Here is a 27,179-nt window from a genome sequence, read left to right as displayed (position 1 = left end):
GAATATTATTCTGCACCTCGTGTTAAAACTATTTGTTGGGATAAAAACTGAATAACAAAAGAAAAAGAAAAAGCGTAAATAAATTAAAACCGAAAAAATAGATGGAAATATTTGTATAAAACCTTATATTATTAACCTAAACTAATCCATAAATACAAAGAAAATACACTTCTTTAGCAAATGATCATGATTGCAGAATTTTAGTGGACATAACTAGAATATGGCATTAGTTCCACTAAGATCAGCTGACACTCTCAATCCGCCAATATCTGTTAGTGTCCTGCCGATGAATATCAGTCCGATTCAGGAATTACAAACTTGCAATAATTACTATCAAGGATAGGCTTGAAACCGTACGTCAAATTTTTATCATAAACTTGTCGAAGAGTGTGATAGATTACAGGAATGTTTCGTTCGTCTTGGATTAAGCCTGGACCATCTAAATAAACAGAAGGTTCTGATGGAAAGAAACTTGATTCTGCCGCTTCAAAATAACTCGACTGTGGATAAACCATATAGAGTCATTACTAGATATATTCCAGTAATTCCTCATTAACTTAAGAGTGATTGAATCAATTCTTGGAATTTTGGCGGTATTATAGAGCACGCGCTCATTTTCATCGCAGTTTTCAACCACTGTTCGTTATACAGGGTGGTTGGTAACTGGTGGTACAAGCGGAAAGGGGGTGATTTTACGCGAAAAAAGAAGTCTAAAATATAGAATAAAAATTGTTCGTTTGAGGCTTTGTTTTCGAGAAAATAGACTTTGAATTTTCGCCCGGTACGCGTGCACTTTACCACGTCTCGTTATAACGGATCTCACTGTAGGTCGTTGTCTCGATGGAAAAATTAAAAAAAAGAATAAAATTTTTATTCTATATTTTCGACTTTTTTTCGCGTAGAATCACCCCCTTTCCGCTTGTACCAACCACCCTGTATATCTAATGAAAGAGGAAAACTGACTCAAGTGCTAAGGTCTTTAATTTAAAAGAACTGTAGGTAAAATTAAAGGTTCTTTTTTAAAGGAGTATTCTACTATGCAACATTTCTTTAAAGATGTTCTGGGCATTTTTATATAAAAAAATATTTGACAAAATACCGATAAGAAATCTGTATAATGTTCTATATATTAAAATATCAAATGGCGCGACTAAATATGGAGAACATTCGTACAATATTTCCTGTAGAATAAATACAGTTATACTACGTTTTCACTGAGACCTTTAGTTGATAGATGTCCCGCCGTGTATTTAGATCATTTTGGCGGTGGAGATGTGATTTTGATGCATGGTTAGCTGTGTGTTACATAGTCTGTTCGTTATAACTCAAATTTGAATTTATGGAAATTTGGGGAACTCTCTTACGCGACTGCGTCAATTACTAAACTGTGTTATCCATTTTCAACTTAATGGTAGAGGATTTATGGATGACCACGGTTTGAATCAGAGTTTGTTTAATGAGGAATAAATAAACTGTTAAAACTGACCTGACAAGACCGCAGTATATATTTGCGAGTGATGTTTGATATTACATTCTTCTATCAAGAGAGATTTATTTCTATGGATTTAGGGAGAACGTGCCTTTCTTTGGAACTTTAAGATCGTTCGATCCTACTATGATGCCTCTACAGCAGCAAACACACGTATAATATTTCCACAAAATTAGTTTTTTGACATGAAACGTAGATACTGGTAAATAATATCACTATAATAATATTAATAACAATAGAGCACAATGGAACATTCATTACTTAACATCTATTATTCAGATATTCCGCTATTCAAATATTCCGCTATCTAAACATCATATCGCTCGAACGGTATATTAAAATGGAATTTGTATCGTTTTATGTTACGAGTTTAAAAAGGAAAGTATGACGAAACGAAGAGAAGCTATTTTATAGGGTAAAATGCGGTAAAAGTAGCGTAAAAGTCGCAAAAATGTACATCGTTGAAACCATTCTCACTCTGAAACATTTATACTAATATCAGATGGAAGGACATTCACATGGTTTGAGAGATGGCACTTTCGCGAAATGTAATTCAACGCAATTTAACATATTAAAAAATCTCTGCAATTTAAATTTAGTAGCAGAATATGAATAGCACGTCCACGAATAATTTATAAAATATTATATTTACATTATATCTCTTTCATTATTATTATAACGGATATTATTTCATATTTCGATTATAATAAAATGCGTTACAATATTGTTGCGTCGCGTAACCCTCTACCTAGCCCAGGTCACACACCGCGGGCAATATAGCAACCAGATGTCTTCGGATACTCACTGCGTACCCTCACTAGTCTCAAGTATCTTCCATAAATCTCAGGAATTTCCTAGTAGAGGTCTTTCAAACCAAACAAACGTCTGTTTCCGAAGAATTTCTAAAGACTATTGTCTACCACGGCTTGACAAGGGAAAGTTAGTTTTTATGCTGCAACTTTCCTCCCACTAACCACTTTCTCTCGAGGGCGGTTAAGACCCTTCGTTTAACCAATCAACAACGAAGCCTATTCCCTACTCTCCTAACTAAAATCGTCACCAACAAATCCGATGGTCCCGTGCGCTAGACACACCCATCCTTAGCTTTCTTCCGACGCAGCATCGTCACTCAACTTCTTCTTCTACATCGTTGGAAAAGTCAACTACTAAGTCTACCGCTAATGCCCATCGGGGCAGTCTAAGCATAACGCGAGAGTCGGTCTCGGTATTGTCGAGCATACATTTCCTCTCCTAAATATCTTATAGTGCTACGTCCACTAATACATTAAATCCAATTATAAGAGCCCTGCTCTAACGTACATATATATCTTATCTTCGTGCGATAAGTGATTATCTATCTATCTATGCTCATCAGTGTAATCTAAGTGTTGGAAATATATAATTTATAATTCTGTGAATCACAGTGTTATACAAACTCAATCACCCCTATTATCTCAACGGAAATCAGGGGATCGATCAATTCGTGGTGTCGATTGTTATAATCGTAACGGGAATTTACGACTCCCGTTGACGTCTCTCCTAGCGACTACGTCTCCCTGCGATTGGTCGAACAAACAAATATTATAATATATTTTAATATGTAGAAAACTATGTTTTTCATTATGTAATAGCCTTCTTATCCAATTAATCATGTCTCTCCATTCATTGAAATGTTGCATATTCTACAGTATCTTCATTGTCATGCAATAATTACTTATTAAAGTAATATATAAAATTAAAGTATAGATAAAATAAGGAGAGAGGAGTTAGAAAAGAAAGGAAACATGCAAAAAAAAAAAAGAAATAGAGGAGGAACAGAAGTGAATATGCCTGTATGCTAAAGGTGAAGCACAACTGTGTTGCCATTAACTGAAAACCCATTACTTTACTAATATTTTCAAGGTTTCTGAAGAAACTAATTTTAAGCATTATATCAACAGGTAATTCTCGTTTCCTGTGCACAGTCTGGTAAGTGGTAGAAGTTTATTATATAGATGATTCTCTGTGTGGAGATAATTGGTTCTGCAATGACCGCGTAACAGTAGAATAGCTAGTGTAATGGTCAGACATTAGGTCTCAATGCTTTTTCAATGAAGTACACCTTCTCTGTTTATCTTTGCCTAAAAAGGATTATGTTTTCAAAATTCTGGTTAAACAAGGGATGAAATATATCTAAAAACATTTGATACAGTAGAATAAGTAGAGAAATGGTCAGACGTTAAAATTCAATGTTTCTTCATTGCTCGGTCTATCTCGTGTGTGAAAAAATTATAGTTTTTAAATCTTGCTTTAATAAGGAATAGAAATATAACTAGTTGACACAGTAGAATAAGTAGGATAATGGTCAGACACTGTGTTTCAATGATTCTTCAGTCAGTAAACTTTCTCTGTTTATTGTTTGCTGAGAAGAGCATTATATTTTCCAAGTTTCAGTTTACATTTTGGATGGCTCACTAGTGACATACACATCCTGGATAACAAATCACATAAAATTTATGTCACACAGAATGTGTACTAAATTAGTTTCTACATTAAAATACACAATTCCGTTTGCAATGTGTTCATCATCCTCGTTCCTTCAGTCTTTTCATTTTCTATTATATTCTTCACAAAAGTGACAGCCATTCCCTTTAACACGTATCATTATTTAAATTTCCGCGGATTATTCAAAGAATTACTATTTTCACTACCTCGATCTCTATCGCAATTTTGATCTCCGTTTAGACAACAGATTCCGACACTTTCGTAACGATCTGTATCTCGGTGACGATCCAATTTCAACGACACCGTCGGAGGAAAGGGCGGCGAGGGACAGGCTGAGGGCGCGCAAAAGGATCGGTGAGCTGAAGAAGCGGAGGAAGGCGAAGGAGAGGAAACAGAGGTTGAAACAAACCGGCGAGAAGTCGGCGCTCGAATCGCCGCCAGCTATGGTGCGCGCCGCGCTCAATGAAACAATAATGTCGAGGTTGGATCTCAGCTGCTTCATGAAAGCTCGCAGAAAAGGATTTGCTAAAGCTCCTCTGCTTGAAAACGCGAATCCTGCCAAGTACGCCAGGTTTGTATCTCATTTTCTTTCTAGCTCTATCGGGAAACAGAGGGATAAAGGAGGCGAATGTTTATTACGTTTGTACCTGTTTCTCAACTATTTTCTAACTTGATTTGCGGTTTGATGTTTCATGGTATATCTCGCAAGTTGCACATTACTCTTTTGTATGTTCTTCTTGATTGTTTGAACGTGATCATAGAGTTGATTTTTGAGGTAATTGAAGGAATTCTTTTCATCGTTTTGATTTATTTGGTGCGGCTGTGTTTCACATAATTACTATTTGCGATATTACATTGTAAAAAATATGGAGACTGAATAGGATTTCGACAACTGTTTATTAGTGCGATAAAGTGACGAGGAATTCAGAACGAACACTTAAAAGATAATTATCTCTTTATTTTCAAGACGTCTTGCGTTTCTGATATCCGATGCAAAAGAATGGTAGTAGTAATTATATTATGCATAATGACATTTAACATGCGAAAATAGCATTAGATGTATTATATTTAGCGGTTTGCCTGAGCGCTGCCAGGTTTTTCCCGAAGGATCAATGTTGGAGGTTCTTTATTATTTATTGTTCGACAATTAGAGGGATCGGGAATCGAAGAAAAGCTAATATCAGAGTTTAAGAAGGTTAATACTGGATGAATTTTTAATAGACAGTAAGCAAAAAATTCCATATAAATATTTTTTCAATTTGACCATGATGTATCAGTCATTACGAGTTTGAAGGATCGAGATAGAGGCTGTTACCTAAATTCGAATTGATATTGGAGAATTATTGAAACTTCGGAACTTGCTGTAACGTCAGGAACTAGGTCGAATGTGAAATTAGAGAAAAGCGATACATTTGTTAACGCGTCCCTTGCTACGCAGGTCGCCGGTGATTTATGGTATTTCTGAGAAGTAATACTTCTCAATTTTCATCAAGCAAACAAAAATATTGATCATTATATCGATTCAGTCATTTAGGTAATAGATATAATACTGTGCGCAGATTCTAATCATTTAAGCTCTCACGATCGATGGGTTCCTTTGAACAGATCTCGCTTATCAACATCATATCCCTATGAGTTGAAATCATCTCTTGAGGATTTCTATACATCCTGCGTTTCGAATCGGCTCGATGGAGAGCTCCCGTATCTGATTAAGTGACATACAGAGAGTTCTAATGTTACTCTCCAGTCCTACAGAATTTTGTCTCGTAGATGTAAGAGCAAATCTTGGTAATTTGATTAAATCTGTAGAGTAAATCTTTTCATTACAAAAGATTCTTCTCTCGCGATATTCTTTGCAGAGCTTTTTGATTAATTTAACGAATTGTATTTCAATTTTCTCAATAATATAATTGAGAAATGTAAATATGATAAAATCTAGTTGTTAGTTTATTGAACTTTCAATCTCTCGGTCAACTAAATTTCGATCTTTTCTCTATATATCCATTTTTATTTCATTAATATAGACATAACTTTAGGCATGACATGAACTGGAACATAATATCACAATTTTTCCTATTTTCATCGTGCAAAAGATAAAATAGTTCTGAACATGCTGTGTAACGTAACGAACGTTATATTGACTTATGAAGATTAACTGATATCTTATTAACGTAGCGTCTCGTTCGATAAGGATTTATCGCAATTTCGAGTGCGGGCTGCGACCACCAAACATGTTTCTCTGGGTACTTTTTTTCAGGAGGAAGAATATACTGCCACCGTACAATCGATACCTCGTAGCAGTTTACGAGTGCACCAAGGGATACGTTTTCGAGGACTCCACGGCTGATCGACTTTTCTGCAGCGATGGCACTTGGTTAGGCGTACTTCCGCGTTGCGTAAAAGAGGAAGGTAAGATGCCGTGAAAACAAAATCGATACATGGAAAAATATTTGTCCGAGACATTCAAGATAATACTACCTTTTAAAACGTCTTTGGACAGAAAAATATAGAAAAGTGAAGTTTCAAAGTAATTTCTATGTCCAAGCTTCAACTTGACTCACGATGGAACCTTCTTTTCTTTTTCCTTCGATTTTGGTGGGAATTAAAACGAAAATGAAATAACTTCCAATGAAAGCTTTCACGTAATTTTATACATTAAGAGGGTATTTTAGTTTTTAGCTAAAATAAATGTTTTAGAAAACACCAAAGCATCGCGTTGGGGTTTTCCAAAAAAAAAAAAAATCGTGAGGCATTTTTGTTTTAGCGTTTTCTTATCTATTTTTGTTATGCTTCAACAATACTCGTGATTTTTGTTATACAGGAATAATTAAAATTAACTAAATTAGAAGACATTGATAACCGGCCCTTAAAATAACGTTATCTCATCCCATTCACTGACACGATCCCGATCATTTTGCATATCTGGACCGAAAAGACCCAAAAGAATTTTAATTTTAAAAGTTCATCGCTGGTTCAATTTCTTTTTGCAGAATTTCCAAAGAAATTCTATTGTCTTGGAAAAGAGGAGAAAAAGAAAGAGGGTTTTTACAGAATAAACATGACAAAAGGGAGAAAATAATTTCTTATACGTTTTATATAAAATCAATACAAAGGTATTTTCCATATTACAAAAGTTTATCACTGGTTGATTCTCATTTTTCAGAATTTCCAAAGAAATTCTATTGTGGAAAAAGAATTTTTACAGAATTAACGCGAACATAACGGGAGGGGGCGTGGAATATTTTCCTACACTACACGTTTTATAAATTTCAAACTTCGTCACCGTAGATAACACCATATACCAGACACAAAGAATCCATAAAAATATCGCGCTCGATCAATTTAAAGTCGCTTCTCGACGAGGGAAAGTTGGTCGGATAAGAGTCCACGTAGGGAAAAATTCATTGGCTTTTGTTCCAGAAGCGACACTGAATAACGTGAAACGTTGCAATCAGGATCGTGGTGGGTGCGAGCATGTGTGCGAAGACACTCAAACGGGCGTGAAGTGCTCGTGTTTCGACGGATTTCGTGTCAAAGGATCTTCCTGCATAGGTGATTTATGTTTCATTTTAAACGTTATAATTGCAACTATTGTTTCACGATGATATACATGCGAATGAAAAAGGTTGGAAGAAAGATATTGTTTATAGTGTTACACAGTTTGATGTATTCATTGTTGGCAACAAATACTACCATAAGATGCATTCATGAGTTAGACAATTTGTTTTAGAATTAACGAAATAGTTTCACCTTAATCGGTCAAAATAAATAAATAAATAAGTAAATAAATATATATATATAAGGTGGTTTATTATACGTGTTGGTTTACTAAAGAGACGAGTGATAAAATTGTAATAGTCAGTGTACATTAAAATCACTTTAAGTACAAGCACAAGTTTAAGTACAAGTATGCCGGACGTAATTGCTGCTCGGTCAATGCTACTGTTCAATTCCACGCTCGCTATTTGACTGTATGACTCGCTATAATGATCGTCCTAGAGAGCACGTTCGTCTATTTGTATCGACCGGTGGTATTGTAAAAAGTTCAAACATAATTCCGGTTGACGATTACAAATAACGACGATAATGTTTTATCCGGAGTTCATTTACCTTTGAACCTAGCAAACCAAAACAACGTTGGCATTCCAAGGCACAACAATATGAGTCTCTCTCGATTCGAATCTTTCATTGACTCATGTGCCGTTACATATATATGTAGGAATATTATATTATTAGTTTGTAGGTAAAAGTATGATTTATACAATATCGTTTGCACTCGCACGAAATCGAATATAATACCCCGTTTCACGTATTCGTTACTCACTACTTCTACGACACAACGATCTTCACACGACAACGATAAATTCAACTCTTACTCTCTCAACTCTCGTTACAATGTTTTCCATGCTCGCTTTTTTCCTAAACGTACAACGCTAATAAACAATTACTCCTCACGCCACGTCCTTCCCTGATGTCACACTATCCCACATATACAGGGTGGTTGGTAACTGGTGGTACAAGCAGACAGGGGGTGATTCTACGTGAAAAAAGAAGTCGGAAATATAGAATAAAATTTTTTTTTAATTTCGAGACAATGATGTACAGTGAGATCCGTTATAACCAGACGTGATAAAGTGCACGCGTACCGAGTGAAAATTCAAAGTCGATTTTCTCGAAAACAAAGCCTCAAACGAAAAATTTTTATTCTATATTTTCGACTTCTTTTTTCGCCCAGAATCACCAGTTACCAACCACCCTGTATATATGATGAATAGATTAATTCGTTTCGGAAATTAATTTGATTAATTGTAAATAATTTCGACCCAATTAAGAATGCTATTTTTATGAATTATTATTATCACAATTATATCATTTCAAATCACGAATTACCATTTACTATGAAACTTTGCTATCCACCTGGTTCAGAAATTAATTTAACTAACTGCCAGAAATTGTTATTTAACTTATGAAATGATACAATACGGATATTCTACGCAGTATTGGTAATATCAGAAGAAATTCTTTCTTTCAATTATTCATAGCATCTAATATCTCGTACCGGCAAATCCTTGGATTTGTAAAGCCGGTAGGACCTGAGATTGAGACATAGCGCAGTTGTCACGTGGGCGCAAAAGGTAGAAACCGTGACTTGCAATTTTCTATCCCTAAAACCTACGCTCGGCGTTGCCATCCCCCATGTTTCTTCCGCGCAACTTGCTCGAAATTCGAAAGGGAGTAGAATCTAAGGTTAGAGGATCGTGTAGTTCAAGGCGTGAAAAAAGCAGATACGATATTGAATGAGAAACTCGTAAATCGTGAGATCTCGTTTTCCTTAAATAAATTCTACTAAATTCCAATAAATTCCTTAGAACGTATATGGTGGAAAGAAGGGTTGCTGTTAGAAACACGGAAGCGTCTGCAATTTTTAATGTCTTTAAAGAGATATAAAATGAAGGGTACTTTTCGATACAAATAATTCCCTGTTGAATTTTGGATATTTTCTAATAATTCCTCAGATTCTGAGTAATTTGAGATAAAAAAGAAACCAAGAAGCGAAGATTCTGAAACCGATACCTATCTCGAGAACACAAAATTTTAGGCAAACATCTGAAATTCCAAACAGACCGCAGCTACAACCAATCATCCCGATCATCATCAGAGAACAATCCGACATCCATCAATCGTTTCGTTCCGTTTGGTCAGAAGCCGATGAATAAATCACTGAGCACTTTCGCGTCGATTAGTCAACTTAACAGGCGACTGTGTGCGATTCGCAGACGACGCGTGGCCTGAACACGGCGGAGGTGCCTATATAATCCCATTGTATGCTAATCGACGTCGGTATCTCCGTGAAAACGAGCTCGCGAACACAAGCTCGAATCGAATCGTGTTTCAAGTGCAACCGCGCTCGCCTCCAGTCTCTACGTGCCGGAATTCGTGTCGTCACGATAATCTCCTGTCTATAAATTCACATTCGCGTGGTCACGCGCGATATCGTGTCGTCGAAAAATTGACGAACGATGTTATACTGATTCTTAATAAAATGGCATTTATTTATAGTATTTAGGTAATTTAATACTATGAAGTAAATGCAAGCTACTTTCAATATCGTTTAATTTTAATTCTTTTAGTTACAGTTAGAATATTTAATTAATCTTTTCGTAATTCTTCTTTACGATCTAACGTAAAGCAATGTTTTATGTGATTTTTATAAACTTAGAAAAACGATAAAAATTTTGGATATGTATTTCGAAAGGTCGATAACAGGAATAAAAAAGTGGAATGATAAAAAATTTTGAAATAGTATATTTTTGCAATAAAAAGTACAAAAGTATTGAAATATGAATTCAGTCAAAGACGCGAATATACTGCTGCGATTCGATTTAACATTGTAAATAATTGTTTTGATAGCAGTTTTCTCGTTGACTCTTCACAGACATAGATGAATGTGCCGAAGGTACAGCTGGTTGCGCGCAAATTTGTCACAACAATCCTGGCTCCTTCCATTGTGAGTGCCGTTCTGGTTACCAACTGGGAATTGATGGTAAATCATGTCTGGGTGAGTTATAAGATCAATTTACTCTTTTACACTCCCTAGTCGTTTTTTTTTTATACAGCGAAACTTATAATTATATTATCTTCGTGCATTGTATATAAGATAAAACATACTATTATTGAAGTTCCATTTCTTTGTCAATAAAAATATGAATCTGTACAGACAACCGCGCTAATAATTAGAATTAATAATATCAACAATTTCATTGGACTCGCCAACCTCGAATACCGGTAAAAGGTAAAAAAAAAAAGAGCAGAAGAGGAAACAATACAAATAAAATGAAATGAAAAATCCGCTGCATTTTATTCGTCTATTAGCTGGACGCGTCGTTTAACGAGGCAAAAACTCGCAGATTCGTGCAAAGAATTTGTATGGCGGACGTTCAACTCACATAACGAATTAATTTAACCTCACTCCGCCCCCAAGATACCCAGTAAATTCAGCTTTTCCTGGGTAACTAGCTAAGGTGAAGGAAGCGAAGCTTTGGCTTTCCGCGATTCAACAGCAAACCGAAGAATTACAAACAACCCTTCCGTTTATCGAATTACGTGTTGCGGTTCGTACATTTGGACGAGTTTTACCGTCTGTCCCGCTAATTCAAACTGATTAACCCTCGAGAACGAGTGAAAAAAAAACGTGGAGCAGTTGAATGTACAGGGGGAAATTTAAATTTGATACGAGCCATTTCAACGAAAGCACTTTTGAAACGAAATTTCGAGACGGGCATACTATTTCGCGTTCAACTTTGTCGACGTGGATTAAATCAACGAAATTGGATGAATTTTTAGGGAAGTTTTGACGGTTCTTGATTAAACTGGTTATCGTGTTCTTAGTTGGCGAGTAATTAGAAGTTAGGCGTAATGGAATATTTCTTTTATTTCTTTTAATACAATTCGCACAATTATAGTTATCATCAACAGAATTAGATTACATTGTGGAGGAGTGTTAATGGTTCATCAGTACATTGATCATGGTACAATTTTTAATTTCCTATGGAATAATTAAAAATTAAACTCAAAGAGAGTATTCTTTTGTTTGTATTATTCCTATTGATGTCTTGTAATTGTTATAAACAAAATTGATTAAATATTTGGGAGAACTGTAACCGTCCTTCGATAAATTGATTATATATAGTGTTTTTCGTCACGCAGTAATTAAAGTAAATATAATAAGCATAATTGGATGAATTTTTGGGGCAATTTTAACAGTCTTTAACTACAAAATTACGCTTTCGAGCGTAAAGTTACCATTGAAACTTAGATGTGAAATACTTTTTCATATTTTCTTCGTTGTATTAATAGGAAGCTACCGAAAAATATCGTGTTCTTTAAAAAGTTTACGTTGTCGAAGCATCGAATTACTGGAATGTGGCATATCCTGTAAAATCCGCTGGGCGTTTGTTGACTTTACGAGATAGTTCGATTGGAATTGAATGGAATCGATGCTCGGATAATTGAAAGCACTATTAACTGGTGCTCAAACAATCAAGAATCTATTATAGCTGTGCAAGGTTGTTGTGCCGCACGATTCCGTCTTCTTTATCAGAAATTTGTTTATACTAGAAAATAATTTTAAATATAAACAGCACTAATCGATTTGATTAGTGAGATTAATAAATAAGTTCAGATGTATTTAAAAATAACTCTTATTCTGTTTATAATTTCCTTATATACGCTTTCAATTACATTTCTGCTTTTGATGCTTCTAAATTCTCTATCTTCTTTCCCTTTCGTCACTTTTCTTATTACTCTCTTGTTAATTCTTTTGCTGTCCATTCAAGCATATAAATATTTAACTGAAAAGAATTCTCTTCATAAATTGTTATAAGCGAAACACAGAAAAATAATTCTTCCTGCTGCTACTGCTTTATAAATTATTCACAGACTCTTTCACAAATTTTCCAAATGAATTAAACTACCTTTATTAAACTAATGTTAAACTTTCGATGAAATTTTTCAATTAAATTCTATCTATTAATTTAATTTATTAGTAAATAAATTAAATGAAACTACTTTCATTAGAGTAATGATACTACATAAGACATAAAGTAATACTTATATCAAATCAATTGAACACATTCCTTTAAACCATTGTTTGAACAAACGATATCTCTTTGCATATCTCTATCGTACTCGGTTTATCGAAACTTCAGATCCAAAACTTCTTACTTTCTTCGTTCCCAAAATGTGAAACGAACGATCATTGCTTCAAATTGAATTAGGTTTGGATTAAGTCAGTTACGATGCTTTGCGAGAATCGCTGCTCGATGCTGTCTGAAGAGCTAAATGAACAACGAAAGTAGATAGTCGCGAGCTTTGTTCGTTAAATTTCGAAAGCAATTCACAAGATTGCTTGGTTGTTCTCGTTCAGACGTTAACGAGTGCCTGGTGAATAACGGGCATGGCCCATGCCAAGGTACTTGCATCAATCTCGAAGGGAGCTACGAGTGTAGCTGCGCCGATATTCCTGGTCACAAATTGGCTCCGGATAATCACACCTGCGAGGATATCGACGAATGTTCGACGAACAACGGTGGATGTTCTCATGTTTGTTTGAACACACCCGGAAGCGCCTTTTGCCTCTGTCCAGATGGCTTTTATCTGACCAGCGATTGGAAGACTTGTCAAGGTAAACCATCTTTCCTTTAAATTTTAAGAATATCTGAAATGTTCGATAGAAAATTCTGTTAGAAGGTATTACGTTATTGAAAAATTATTTAAAAAATTATTGCGTATTAGTGGAATACACGCGCACACACAGTGGAATTTTATTTATATACTAAAAGTAATGTTGGAAGCAGCTAGATTTGTACTATACAGTAGCTATAAAAAGTATTTGTGCACCATTTATCATTGCATTGGTATACTAATTAATTGAATTCGACCATAATAAATTTTGTACCATTTAAATATGTAGAAGAGCTGATAATTTTATATCAATATATAATTTAATATAGGGCGTATGTTGAAAACGAGTAACCATAATATTTAAAAAAGTTAATTTAACATAAATACAGTTTAAGTTTGATCTTGGTTGTCTGTCATAATTACATGATACAATTTATCTTATTACTAGATGTGAATGAATGTGAAAACGCATCCAAGGTTTGTGAGAATAATACTGATTGTGAGAACACTATCGGTTCGTTTAAATGCGTCAGCAAGCCGCAAAAGATGACAAAGATTCTTCAGGATGAGGATTACGACACGGAAGATGACGACGATGATTATGACGAGGAAGAGAGTATCACGGAAATTCCAGAATTCGGAAAATGTGAGGATGGTTTTCGAAAGAATGACAACGGCGAATGCATTGGTTCGTATATATTCTATTTTTATGTGACACGAATTAGCAATGTTTGATGTGATGATGAATTAGCAATGATGTTTATATGGTAAATTAAATTTACCAAAGTGATTTTTTAAAATCAATGCTGTTTCAGACATTGACGAGTGCGTGGAGGGTGACGGAGGCGAGCCTCACGGTTGCCAAGAGGAGTGCATAAATGAGCCTGGTGGTTATTACTGTACTTGCCACTTGGGTTTCGAGCTCCATGAAGACGGTGTGTCCTGCATCGACATCAACGAGTGCGAAGGAACATCCGCTCCATGCTCCCATACTTGTAACAATACCATAGGTTCCTTTGAATGCATCTGTCCTACAGGATTCACCCTGAAAGAAGACAATCTTACCTGCGTTCGTGCAAAAACTTGTGAAAGTCTCACAACACCCTGCTCTCACGAGTGCCAGGAATCAGAAGATGGACCAATTTGCGTCTGTTCTGATGGATATCAGATTCATGAAGATGGAGTGAGCTGCACAGACATCGACGAGTGTACTCTGGACTTGTGTTCCCACTTCTGCGTGAATTTAGAGGGTAATTTCGAGTGTATCTGTCCGGAAGGCCTCGAAACACTGGAACACGATAAATTTAATTGCACCGACATAGACGAGTGCACTAGAAGCATGCATAGTTGCGAACATGAATGTATAAACATTCATGGCAGTTATACTTGCAGCTGTCAACTTGGATTCACGTTGAACGATGATAAGAAGACCTGTTCAGATGTGAATGAATGTTTAAACGATGAACACAGGTGTGACCAAGTTTGTGTAAATTCCTTTGGCAGCTACAGTTGCTCGTGTCGTAAGGGATACAAACTTTCTGAAGATAATTTCAATTGCGAAGATATAAACGAGTGTGTTAATGAGGAACATGGATGTTCCCACGAGTGTGTCAATGAAGAAGGAGGATTTAAATGCAGTTGTCCTTTCGGTTTCCTATTGAGCAACGATACTAAAACTTGTCAAGATGTGAACGAGTGCTTAGAAGGCACTCATCAATGTTCCCACGAGTGTACCAATGTACAAGGATCATACGAATGTAGATGTCCTCTTGGAATGATGGTAGCAGATGATAAAAGATTGTGTATTGCAACTGACGTGTGTAGGTTGGCTAATTGTTCTCATATCTGTGAAAAACATCAAGATACATTCAAGTGTAGTTGCCCTGAGGGGTTCATTATGCAAGATGACGGGAAGACGTGTAATGATATCGACGAATGTCTCGAAGATGAACACGATTGTTCTCACGACTGCGTAAATGCAGTGGGAAGTTACAAATGTGTCTGCCCTGAAGGCCTGGTGCTTCTACAAGACGGTTTGACATGCGAGGATCCATCTTGTCCCCGAGGATTGCGTGAGAATGAGAAAGGACAGTGTCAGGATATCGACGAGTGTTTGGAACAGAATCACGAGTGTTCGCATATCTGTATCAACGAACATGGCTCCTATCGTTGTTCCTGTCCTCCAGAATTGATGTTATCCAATGACAGCATTACGTGTATTTACAGCGATCCTTGTTCTCGCTTATCCTGCTCTCATCTTTGCATACCGGATGGTTCGTCCTACAGATGCGACTGTCTTTTTGGATACAGAATAAGCAAAGACAATATAACTTGTGAAGACATCGACGAGTGTCTAACTTTACAACACAACTGCTCCCACGAATGCATAAACACCATCGGTGGATTCGACTGCGCTTGTCCACCAGGATGGAAGCTCGATCAGGATTTAAGAAGCTGTCGAACATCCACCAATCGGAATTGCTCGCACACGTACGAGGAAAACGGCGAAGAGAATCGTTGCGGTTGTCCCGAAGGATTCGAGCTGCAGGAAGACGAGAGTACTTGCGGCGATGTAGACGAGTGCGACGAGGGACTTCACTCTTGTAGTCACGGTTGCGTGAATACCAAAGGATCTTACTACTGCGAATGTCCTGCTGGTCTTCGATTACAAGCAGATAGAACAACCTGCCAAGACATCGACGAATGTCTTGAAAATAACGGAGAATGTTCTCACGATTGCGTAAACACCGAAGGCAGCTTCGACTGTACATGTCCGGAGGGGTACGAGTTAACGGATGACCGCAAGATCTGTTTGGACGTGAACGAATGCAAGGAGGATCTCCATGAATGTTCCCATCGATGCGAGAATTTGGACGGTGGCTACGTTTGCTTGTGCCCAGAGGATTTGCTCCTCGGGCAGGACAATAAGACCTGCTCGAGTGAGGGCCCGTGCGAACGTGCACACAATTGCAGCCACACATGCGTGAACGTCCACAGTGGTTACAAATGCGAGTGTCCCACCGGTTGGAAATTAAGCTCGGACGGTTGGACATGTGAGGAAATTGATTTTTGCGCCGGCCAACACGGCTGCTCCCACGAGTGTGTCACCAGCCCGGACGGTTTTCAGTGCCACTGCCCGACCGGTTATATTTTGTCCAAGGACAACAGAACCTGCCTGGACAAAAACGAGTGCGAGGAGGCGAACAACGAGGTAAACAACGGTTGCTCTCATTCCTGCGTCAACACAGCCGGCAGCTTCGAGTGTGGCTGCCCGAACGGCTATCGACTGACCGTCGATCGAAGGACCTGCGAGGACGTGAACGAGTGCATCGAGGACAACGGCGGCTGCTCTCATCTCTGCGCAAACATCGAGGGTGGCGTCGAGTGTGCTTGTCCTGATAATTACAAGTTGCTCGAAGACGATGGGAAAACATGCGTCGAGATCGACGAATGCTTGATCGATAACGGTGGTTGCTCTCATTTGTGCCATTACGAAAATGGGACTGTGTCCTGTTTTTGTCCGCCTGGAATGCTCCTGGAGGATGATAATGCCACTTGTACGGAAGAGAACAAATGTTACGTAGATAACGGTGGATGTTCACATTTTTGCAACAACGAGAATGGACAGATATTCTGCTCCTGTCCATCCGAGATGATCTTGTCAGAAAATGGAACCATTTGCGTGGAACAAAACAGATGTTTGGTGGAAAACGGTGGCTGCTCCCACGATTGCCATTACGAGGATGGAGAAACGTCTTGCCACTGTCCGGTTGACATGATCCTCTCGGACGATAAACTTCTTTGCATTTACACGAATAAATGTTTCGTCAACAACGGCGGTTGCTCCGACATCTGCGCCTATTCCAACGGATCTACCAGCTGCGAGTGTCCATCCGGATTCAAACTATCGGAAGAAGATAACGCCACTTGCATCGATATCGACGAATGTTTAGAATTATTCGACAACTGCACGCACAAGTGCTCGAATACGGACGGAGGATTCGAATGTTCCTGCAACGGAGGATTCAAAGTGAATCCTATCGAACCCGCTTTTTGCGATGACGTGGACGAATGCGAGGACTCGAATGCAGGATGCTCTCATACCTGTCTAAACTTGGTAGGATCGTTTCGTTGCACGTGTCCATCAGGATATACCCTGGAGAACGATAATAAAACATGTAGGTTAATCGATGGTTGTAAACAGAACAATGGAAACTGTTCCCATCATTGTCACCACGAAGAAGGTAACGAAAAGATTCACTGTTCCTGTCCTCTGGGCTTCAGATTGAAACAAGATCAAAGAACTTGTGAAGATATTGACGAATGTGAAGAGTTTGAGAATGACGTAGAACTAGGTTGCTCTCATATATGCGTGAACACCGAAGGAGGCTATTACTGTGAATGTCCTTCAGGATATATTTTGTTACCAGAGGACAAGAAAAATTGTATCGACGTGAATGAATGCCTGAACAGCCAGCACAATTGTAGCCACGACTGTTTGAATCTTTTAGGAAGCTACGTGTGCACCTGTTACGAAGGACACTATCTGCACTCTGACAAATCCACTTGCCTAGATATCGATGAATGTCTCGAAAAAAATGGCGGCTGCTCCCACCAATGTACCAACACTATAGGTGGTCATTTTTGTTCCTGTCCAACAGGCTACGAACTTTCTCAAGATGAAAAGACCTGTGTAGATGTAGACGAATGTGAAACTGACGTAGCTGACTGTTTCCACGAATGCATTAACACGTTAGGTTCATGGAAATGCGCTTGTCCCGATGGTCACATTCTGGCAAATGACTCCAGAAGCTGCGTAGATATCGACGAGTGCAAGCTGAACAACGGAGGTTGTTCTCACGCGTGTTATAACATTATCGGGGGTGTTAGATGTAGTTGTCCCATTGGGTTGCGTTTAGACGAAACTGGAAAGAGGTGCAGAGATGTGGACGAGTGTTTGACAGAAAATGGTGGCTGCTCGGATATCTGTGTCAATTTAGAAGGAAATTTTTCCTGTCAATGTTTGAGTGGTTTCCATTTACACACGGATTCCAAGACTTGTTTGGACATTAACGAATGTGAGATGGAAAATGGAGGATGTTCTGATAATTGTATAAACGTGGAAGGCAGCTATCGTTGCGAGTGTCCAAATGGCTTTTTCTTGAAAGATGATTCAAGATCCTGTTCTGATACAAACGAGTGTGAAAATAATAATGGTGGTTGTTCTCATAAATGTATCAACGAACTTGGTTCTTATCGATGCGATTGTCCAGTTGGTCACGAGTTGAAGAATAAATCATGCCACCACATAGATCCTTGTGGCAATAACAATGGTGGCTGCGAGCAGATTTGCAACGCTAAGAATGGCACGGTTATATGCACGTGCAAGGAAGGTTTCCAGTATGACGAGACCGATCGTTCGAGGTGCAGAGACATCGATGAATGCGCTGGTCGGCATGGGTGTGATCAGTTGTGCGTGAATACCATTGGATCGTTCGAATGCACATGTAAGGATGGATTCAAGATGCAGAATTCTACGTGTGTTGGTGAGTATTGTTTCTGTTTATGAACATATCTCTTTAGTTTTGCTTGGTAACTCGAGCCCTGTTCCATTTAATTATTTAGCCTCTTAGTTCATTTTAAGTATAGAAATGCGTATGTACAATATTTAGGATTAGGACAGATATGTTGAACTATTTAGCTTTTCAAGATTTAAATTTTTTAATTGATGATGCTATCATTATATTCTGTATTATGTATATTTCTTAAGACCAGACCTTTCTTCTTCGATCGAATATAACCAAGCATTGCATGAGGTAGAAAATTAAAAATTCAGGTCAAGGAAAATTAAACGCGTACAATATGTATTTACAGTCGCTTTTTTTGCGCAGGTAGTATTATTGTTGAAAAACCGGAAACATAATACTTTACCTCGGCATTTCACTTTTCTTAGAATTCGGTTTCATTCGGTACCACAGTTTTCATGAAAGTTTGGTTTCTTGTTTCTCGTGGTCTCAATTTGCAGATTTATTCATAATTATAATAAATTGGACAGAATAGCAATAGCTATACATATAATATTAAAATTAAAATTTCATGTTTATAAACGGAAAGTTTGCATATGATTTTGCAAACTATGTGCGCAATTGAAGTAAATAAAAATACTTCGTAAGTAGAATTAATTAGACTTTATTTATCCAATTGTAATTATTAATCGTAAAAGTGAACAAAAAACACGAATGTGGTTATTATCTTCCCGATTTATGTCGGTTAGTTTTCTCTCCAGTAACGAAATGGCTAATACACCGTCATTTTTATAATTCAAACTCGAGAATCGTATAAATCAATAAATGAAAAGAAATATTACAAAGTTTTTAAACCTCATTTGTTAAAACGTCACAATAATCAATAATATTTAGACTATGGACTTTTGTGCATTTATAAGAAATTTGAAGATGTAAAAATGCATAGAATATACACAATATGACACAGATATGATACAAAAGTAAATAAAATATCCAAAGCGGAATACTTACAAGGTTTAGCAGATAGAACAATTTTCTACCTAGCTTCCATTTTTTAAATTATATTCGCAAAAATCTGAATCTTCACGAATAATAATAATTTTTTTCTAACACCAATCATTTTCAGACATCGACGAATGTACAACAATGCCCTGCAAAGGAAAGGAGTGTATCAACACTTATGGCAGCTATCGTTGCAACTGCGAGGCAGGCTATCGATTGGACGGCGACGATTGTGTAGGTACGTGGAAAATATTTGCTTGATCGAAATATTCGCTACATTTCTATTAAGCGCAAGATTGGCCTGTACAGATGTCGACGAGTGCGTCGAGAACGCGCCTTGCAAAGAGAACTGCATCAACACGGTTGGCTCATATCGATGCAGTTGCTCGCAGGGATTTAGGCCACGCGTAGATGATTGCATAGGCAAGTATGGTCGACTATGGCGGTGTTTCAGAAGCGAAACTGTCGTCGTCAGACGTGGTGCATGCTTCACCTATGTAATTTTGGTCAGATGGAAAGGAGTCGCGACGATTAATCGCTTGTTAACGGCCAAACAGGAATACTTTGGCTCTTGCAATAGCTAAAAGGCTGTTGCGCTCTAGAAATTCGGGGAATGTCGGAGAGAATTTCGAATGATGCTGAAGTTTGATTAGGAAGACAAAGAGTAACCCAGCGCCGATTTTCGGAATAATTGAACGCTCGTGTGTTTGGGAAACTAAGCAAATTTTCAATGAAATATTGCGGCTTGATTTAAAATATTTCTCCCTTTTTTTTTTATAAAGAAAAATTCAGAGGAAAGGACCAGACAATGATAAGTCGTGGTTACTTTGCATGATTATTTGAATCGTATAAACGCCTCTTCCGTAATTGTTGTTTAAAAATTCGGAACTATTGAAAGGAAAATATTTAAATTCACTTACCTCGCACTTTATAATCAAAGTTAATCAACGCACAAATACGATCGTTTGAAAACTATGAAAAATCAGAGACACGCATATGTTGACTATAATACCTTCTTGTTTCTAATTAGATATAAATGAATGTGAGTGGAACAACGGCAGATGTGAACAAGATTGCATTAATACAGTCGGCTCCTATGTATGTGCTTGTCGTCCTGGCTATATATCCAGTCAGAGGTGAGAAAACTAATTAAATTTATTCCCTTATAGCTGACTATAAAACAAAAATATTCCAAACAATCGTTACGCATAATTAACATGTCAGAAATAATTGAAATTATTCTTGTTTTTAACCACCAATATTAAATTTTATTGCAAACGAAATATATTTTACGAAATTCAGTTCTCTACCTAATTTTTCTTCTGAAAATTGCTTCTATATAAAACAGAAATTATTTAGGCTCCCGTGTATATAAATTCAATGACACTTTATCGAAACGTTCGACGTAGTTCGCATCATCGAGATTTTCGTAGACGAATTTCTGGCTTTTGTTTCCAGAAATAGAAGCCAGTGCCAAGATATAAACGAGTGCTTGAACCGTAACGGGGGCTGCAGCGGCGAATGTATTAACACAGCCGGAAGTTACTACTGTACGTGCAGCGGCGACCTGGTGTTGGCTTCCGACGAGAGAACTTGCGTTTCAGCGGAATTGAGATGTCATGCCATGGAACCGCCTTTGCACGCCGAAGTGCGTGACAATTCGTTCTCTGAAATATACGTAACTGCTTAAATATATTTGAAATATGTTAATTTCATCTGCATACATTTTCGTCAATTTTATGCACTGAAACCCGCACGAGAAAGAAAAAGACAGTACGGAATTATTTTGTAAAGATTATACACGATGCACTTTTTTCACTAAAAGAATTTTAATACGTGTTTTTTTTTGGGGGGGGGGGGGGTTAAAGTATTGATATGCGGGTAGTGGTAAAAAACAAAAAAGAAATAAGTTACCCAAGCTATTCCGCTTTTAAAGGTTTTTTTTTTCAAAAAATCCACCGGAAAAATTGCAAAGTGTCACTGAAATAAAGGAACATTCTGTTGTTTCGGAGAGGGTGTTTTTCTCCTAGGTAAAATACGTTCCCATATTTAAAACATTAGGATATTTACTAACAAATTCTAGTCAAAATATTTATCTAAATTTAGTCCAATTTTTAGCTTCGATCAACTTTGCTCTAAAATATTTAAAACCGAAATTATATGTACATCGTATATATAAATTTTATCTCCATTTTACTATCTAACCAAAAAATATTGTAAATATTTCTCCAAATGCGACATTGCAAAGCGAACGAATTTACTACACAACCTAGTACATTAAAGTCAATATATCGTATCGCTTTAGAATCTCTATATCTGTCATCCTACTAACCACCAAAAGGAAGCCTAAACATAATAAAAAAAGAATCAAATCTCTGATCGCCAATACCCTCATTTCAATGTCACAGCCACTTTAATACCCAATCCTCTTACGTGTACGAATTCTCTAGCCGGCTCGGAACAATATTCTTAAAATTTCTGCTCCTGCAGACATATTGTATTTTTGACGTCCCTCTTATTCTAGATCAGATGCCCAGGTCATTCTTCCGGGGCAGTGGATTATCCTGTTGGAGCCAGATGTCATATACGATGTGGAAGAGGTTTCAGGCTAGAAGGACCGCACACGAGGTACTGCATGGCCGGAGATCGATGGAACGGGAAAGAGCCGACTTGTATTCAAGAATCGATCGTGACCGATTCCCGTTATCATTCAGGTGAGCTCTTTCTTTGACCTTTCAGCCCATGGTAATCCGTTGCAACTGTAAGTCAGTCTTCAAATTTAAATGCTTTTCCTTACACATTCCTTATTTGTATTTTAATGTTTGATTAAAACTAGCGTAAGGTAGGTTTATTCGAGTCAAGCTAAGTAATTTGCTTGTAATTACGTGCTTTCAAAAGAAAGTTTGATCCACCCACGATTTCGAGTTACTTCTTCGATCCTTTCTCGCGTTCTTCCTTGATATTAATTTGTTGATGTTATTGTTATCTGTTTCCGACCAGATTTGTAACAAGACATCTTTAAATAACGTTTTGTTATTTCGTACGTTCCGTGATATATTTTCATCGAGACCATCACACGTTTGATAGAGTTTTAATCTAATGTCTAGAGCAGCCCACAGTAGTAAAACGATGTTATTTTCCTGAAAAGATTACATTCGCTTTGTAAAAAAATAATAATTCGCAGTGATTCGATTTAATAATATTTCTCTGTTACACGCGGAAGCATCAAATCCCAGTGAAACCATATTTTTTTTAAATAAACGATTTAAAAACTTCAGAAATCTATTTTGTGAAATCTTTATAAAAAGAGTAGTAAATTTTGTAAAATCAGTATGGATTACGTAAAATATATTTCGATTTTAATTACGTACAATGTTAGTTATGTGTAAGAATTCCGTTACCAATTAACAAAAATTGCATGAAGTCAATCATCCAAATTATTTTAACGAAAATGTCCACTGCAATAAACAGATTCAATAAAAGATTTGTATCTTTCCCTAATTTGTTTTCAACGATGAAATTAACGAAGAAAATGTAATTAAGAAAATTAGTATAGCAGACGATGAGACGATATCTGGTCGATGTTCTTTAAAATTCAGTGTGCTTCTTGAACGTCAAATTAAGTTACGTTAAATTTGGCGTTGCATTTGAAACTTTTATTATGACGGAGAATGTGCACTGTGCACTAGAGATATCTAGTGATTTGAGATCAAAATGATGGACGTTTTAGGTTGAAGCATAAATGTTAAATTTGAAATAATGTAGATTGATGTTAGAGAGATTTTATTTGTAGACATTCTGAGTGGAGAAATGTGGAACGATAAAATTGTTGATAAAGAAAGGTTCAGAAACCATACTTACACGTTGGAGTGTTGATATTATTTACTATGAATATTTACGGTGGCTACAAAAAGTGTTTGCACATTTAATTTTCATATTATCAAATTTTTATAATCATACGAAAGTATTATTAAATGGTAAAAAAGTGTAATATACGTGAACCTAATTAATTACTATGTAAATGTTACAACAAATACAATGATCTGCAAATATTTTCTACTACTACTGTATAGTAGTAGCTATACTAATACTGAATGTGCAGTATGAAGTTTAGAATTATTAAATGTTTCGGAAAATCTACGAGTTACAATTATTTGAATTTATGACAGAGCATTTCCTTAGATTTTTTGCAACATTTTTTTCTTTTATATATCTCTTGATAGAGTATATGTATAACTTTAAACAAATGTGGTAAACACACGTTATCGATCTAACGATTGAAATTACATATTAAATATTCCAAAGAATGTACAGACTGTATTTATATGGAATATTTAAATGTGTTTACCACATTTGTTTAAAGTTATATACTCTATCAAGAGATATATAAAATTAAAAAATGTTGCAAAAAATCTAAGGAAATGCTCTGTTATAAATTCAAATAATTGAAACTCGTAGATTTTCCGAAACATTTAATAATTCTAAACTTCTGATTGATAATGCGTCTCTATCGCATTTTCATAAAAAATATGTAATATAAGGAATCCTGTATGTGTTTAAAAAAATGGGTATTATGTAACAGAAAAATAGAAAATGTTGACACATTTTTTCGAAAGTTTAAGGTAACGTCACCATAAATTAAAATGATCCTTCTGAGGAACCGCGAAACGTGACGTTTCGAGTAATCTGTTAGCTCGCCTGTTGAGGGAACGAAATTACAACCGCGAGATCCGAGAGGGTCGGCTTACGTCTCATTTTCCAAAACGAATGGCAAAACGGTCGCGGAAAGTTGGGGAATCCAGTAGTCGGCTCGCAGGTGGCCTTTGCAAACGATCGGGAAGAAAGATCACCGTCAGCAGCAATTATTTACCAACGCAAATCCTGCCGGCGCATTTAATTAGTCACGCGGCCGGTCTAAACAGCTTTTAATAATAGGAAGTTCTGGCGTAAAGGCCGGTTGCTAACGACGCTATACGTTAACGCCGTAGCTTAACGAGCTTGCAGAGACGCATTTCAGTTTTTTACATTTCATTTCCTACACTCCCTTGTGTTGTTTCCATCGTTTCGCTTTCTCTTCTCCCTATCTATTCTGAATGTCTATTCTTCTCTTCAGTGATTTCCATGCCGCTTTGTTTCGCGCGACAGCGATGAGATTTCCACGTGTTGGTTGTCGTGCTTTATTGGAGCGTGCTGATGAGAGTCTTCTTCTTTTTACCTTGTTTGATGAAGACGAATTTATTGCCTGCTATTAAAATATAGAATATCTGTTAAAAAATTACATAACAATGACAGTTGCTTTATTGATCCTGGAATTGATCCTGGACAGTTGCTTTATTGATCCTTTATTGATCCTATATATAACCTTTTTAATCTGATTTATAATTCAGAAATCAAGCGATTTGAATATGAAATCTTGTTTAACTAACGGAATAGTTCCACAATGTTATTATAAGTAGTTGACTTATAAATAGTTAATTTATCCGTATAGAAATTTAACGGTAAAATCACATTATCGTATTATTACTTTGAAAATACAACAGAGATCGTCCAAACATTTGTAGTATATAGCATTGTAGAATTTGTAATCTATCATTGTATAAGGGTAAAATTAAAAGTTCCACTTTGTCGATTCTAACATTGTATCTCTACAGAAAACCCATGAGACACGAGACCAATAACTTCACTACCCTAATCCATGATTCAAAATCCATAGTAAACATCTCAGATACAAGAGTCATAGAATTTCGGAATCTACGTACCCGAGGGCGTACAATTCACCAGAGATTACACAAAAGTCGCAGAACTTGCGTTAGACTAGTAGTTCAAAGTTTGGGAACTATGACAGTTCCATCTCCGAAATGATAGGATTTACCTTGATTCGGATCGGAACCCTTAGCTTTCTGACATTAGGGTTACAGAATCTTCTTCAGGCTAGTTGAAAGTCTAGAAACCATCACATTCCTCACTTGAAGCAGTAGAATCTACTACAAATCAGTTCAGAATTCAAAGATCTCGACATTTCGTTTATAGAATGCGTCTTGAATCTGTTCAGGAGCTAGCAATCTAAAAATTTCTATTGGAGATTGCAAAACTGATCTTGAATCAATCTACAGACTAGAAACCGTGATATTGATTTTCCAATAGTATTTGTAGTAGTGTCTATTCGTATTGAATTGGATCGAAGGCTTTTTTATTTTTGATTTCAAGGATGTAAAATTTTTTTCGGGTGAATAATTAAAAGTGTCAAGATCTCGACGTTTCTGGTTTTAAAATGGTAGAATCCGCAGAATCTGCAAGGATTGATCTCAATGATCAAAGACCTCGACCTTTCCATCACTGAAGTCACTAATTTGTCATTAATCAATTCAGAAAATCTTGAGATTTTTAATTCCATATATTCTTCAATTAATTCTGAAATTTGAGTTTTACTGATCTTCTAATAAAATCGTACTAGAGTACTTAAAACATTTGTGTGTTTTCACGGAAGTTCTAGTAATATTCCTTCTATATATAAATATCCTGCCTTACCTTTATTCAAAATGTAAAAACTTCCTCAGTTTTTAGTGGAAAGTCTAGAAACTTTAGCGGTATTAAACAAACTGAAAATTGTAGCCGTGTTACACAGAATAATTCGAAAATTTCATTTAATTAATTATTCTTTAGATATGCATCCGTTTAAATAACAACAATTTCTGTCCAGTCTTCAAAAATTTATTCATGTAATATATCTAATAAATATACCTAATAAATTTTCAAACTCAATTTTCATATCATATGTATAAAAACTATCATCGTATAGTTTTAACTTACTTCTATGTAAGGAATCACTTTCTCTCCGGATATACAATTTTAGAATCACGTTGCATATATCACGTGGACCGGTTTCCTCTTGCAAAAACTTACGAGAAACGTTCTAGAGATACTATGATAGGATATATCCGCGTACGGCATGCAAATCATAAATTCGGCACTATTCTATTTGGCGTCTTAGCGTCGGATGGGTCGAGAGTCACTTCTAAGTTGTGATAGCCATTAGAGACACTACTTCAACTACTTGAGAGGGAAACGCCGAGAACATCCAGCGACGATAAAATTTGCGTCGTGGATGCTAATACGAAAGACTTCGGAAGTGGTAGAGATCCAACGAGGAAGATTTCTGCTCCTAGAATTTAATATCGAGGGGTTGTCAGGTCACAGACTCTGATTACGATGATCCTCCAGTGAAGTGTGTTGATAATGGTTCTCTGCAGGTCAATAGCGACAATTAATTCAGAAGTTGAGCTTTATGTGTTCATAATTGGTCTGGTCTTTCTGACAAATTTCGAGTCGTTATAAATCAGACTTATGGTCTTATGTTAATCCATATTTATCAGCTTTCTTGGTACCATTAGTACACAGGTTGATGGTTCGATACCGAAGATACGAACTTTGAAAGCAGAATTCTTAAAATTGTTTAATTATTTATTTTTAATTAATTAATTAATTATTAATTGTTA

General features: G+C 36.5%; 1 protein-coding gene across 1 annotated transcript in view; it reads left to right on the top strand.

Moving 5' to 3' along the window:
• Positions 1-220: 220 nt before the first annotated feature.
• LOC117216183 (fibrillin-1-like) overlaps positions 221-27,179 on the top strand; it is an 87,642-nt gene continuing 60,683 nt past the window's right edge. Inside the window, exons 1-13 of the mRNA XM_033462732.1 lie at positions 221-271; positions 4,162-4,544; positions 6,231-6,382; positions 7,394-7,525; positions 10,410-10,532; positions 12,900-13,157; positions 13,605-13,844; positions 13,972-18,702; positions 19,808-19,921; positions 19,993-20,106; positions 20,714-20,819; positions 21,142-21,331; positions 22,208-22,397. Coding sequence (XP_033318623.1) covers positions 221-271; positions 4,162-4,544; positions 6,231-6,382; positions 7,394-7,525; positions 10,410-10,532; positions 12,900-13,157; positions 13,605-13,844; positions 13,972-18,702; positions 19,808-19,921; positions 19,993-20,106; positions 20,714-20,819; positions 21,142-21,331; positions 22,208-22,397 — 6,784 coding nt within the window. The remainder of the gene's footprint in view (positions 272-4,161; positions 4,545-6,230; positions 6,383-7,393; positions 7,526-10,409; positions 10,533-12,899; positions 13,158-13,604; positions 13,845-13,971; positions 18,703-19,807; positions 19,922-19,992; positions 20,107-20,713; positions 20,820-21,141; positions 21,332-22,207; positions 22,398-27,179) is intronic.

Source organism: Bombus bifarius, unplaced genomic scaffold (genome assembly GCF_011952205.1).
Source record: "Bombus bifarius isolate JDL3187 unplaced genomic scaffold, Bbif_JDL3187 scf7180000010252, whole genome shotgun sequence".
Taxonomy (NCBI): domain Eukaryota; kingdom Metazoa; phylum Arthropoda; class Insecta; order Hymenoptera; family Apidae; genus Bombus; species Bombus bifarius.
Note: the sequence above shows the minus strand (reverse complement) of the source record. Positions and strands in the feature narration are given on the sequence as shown.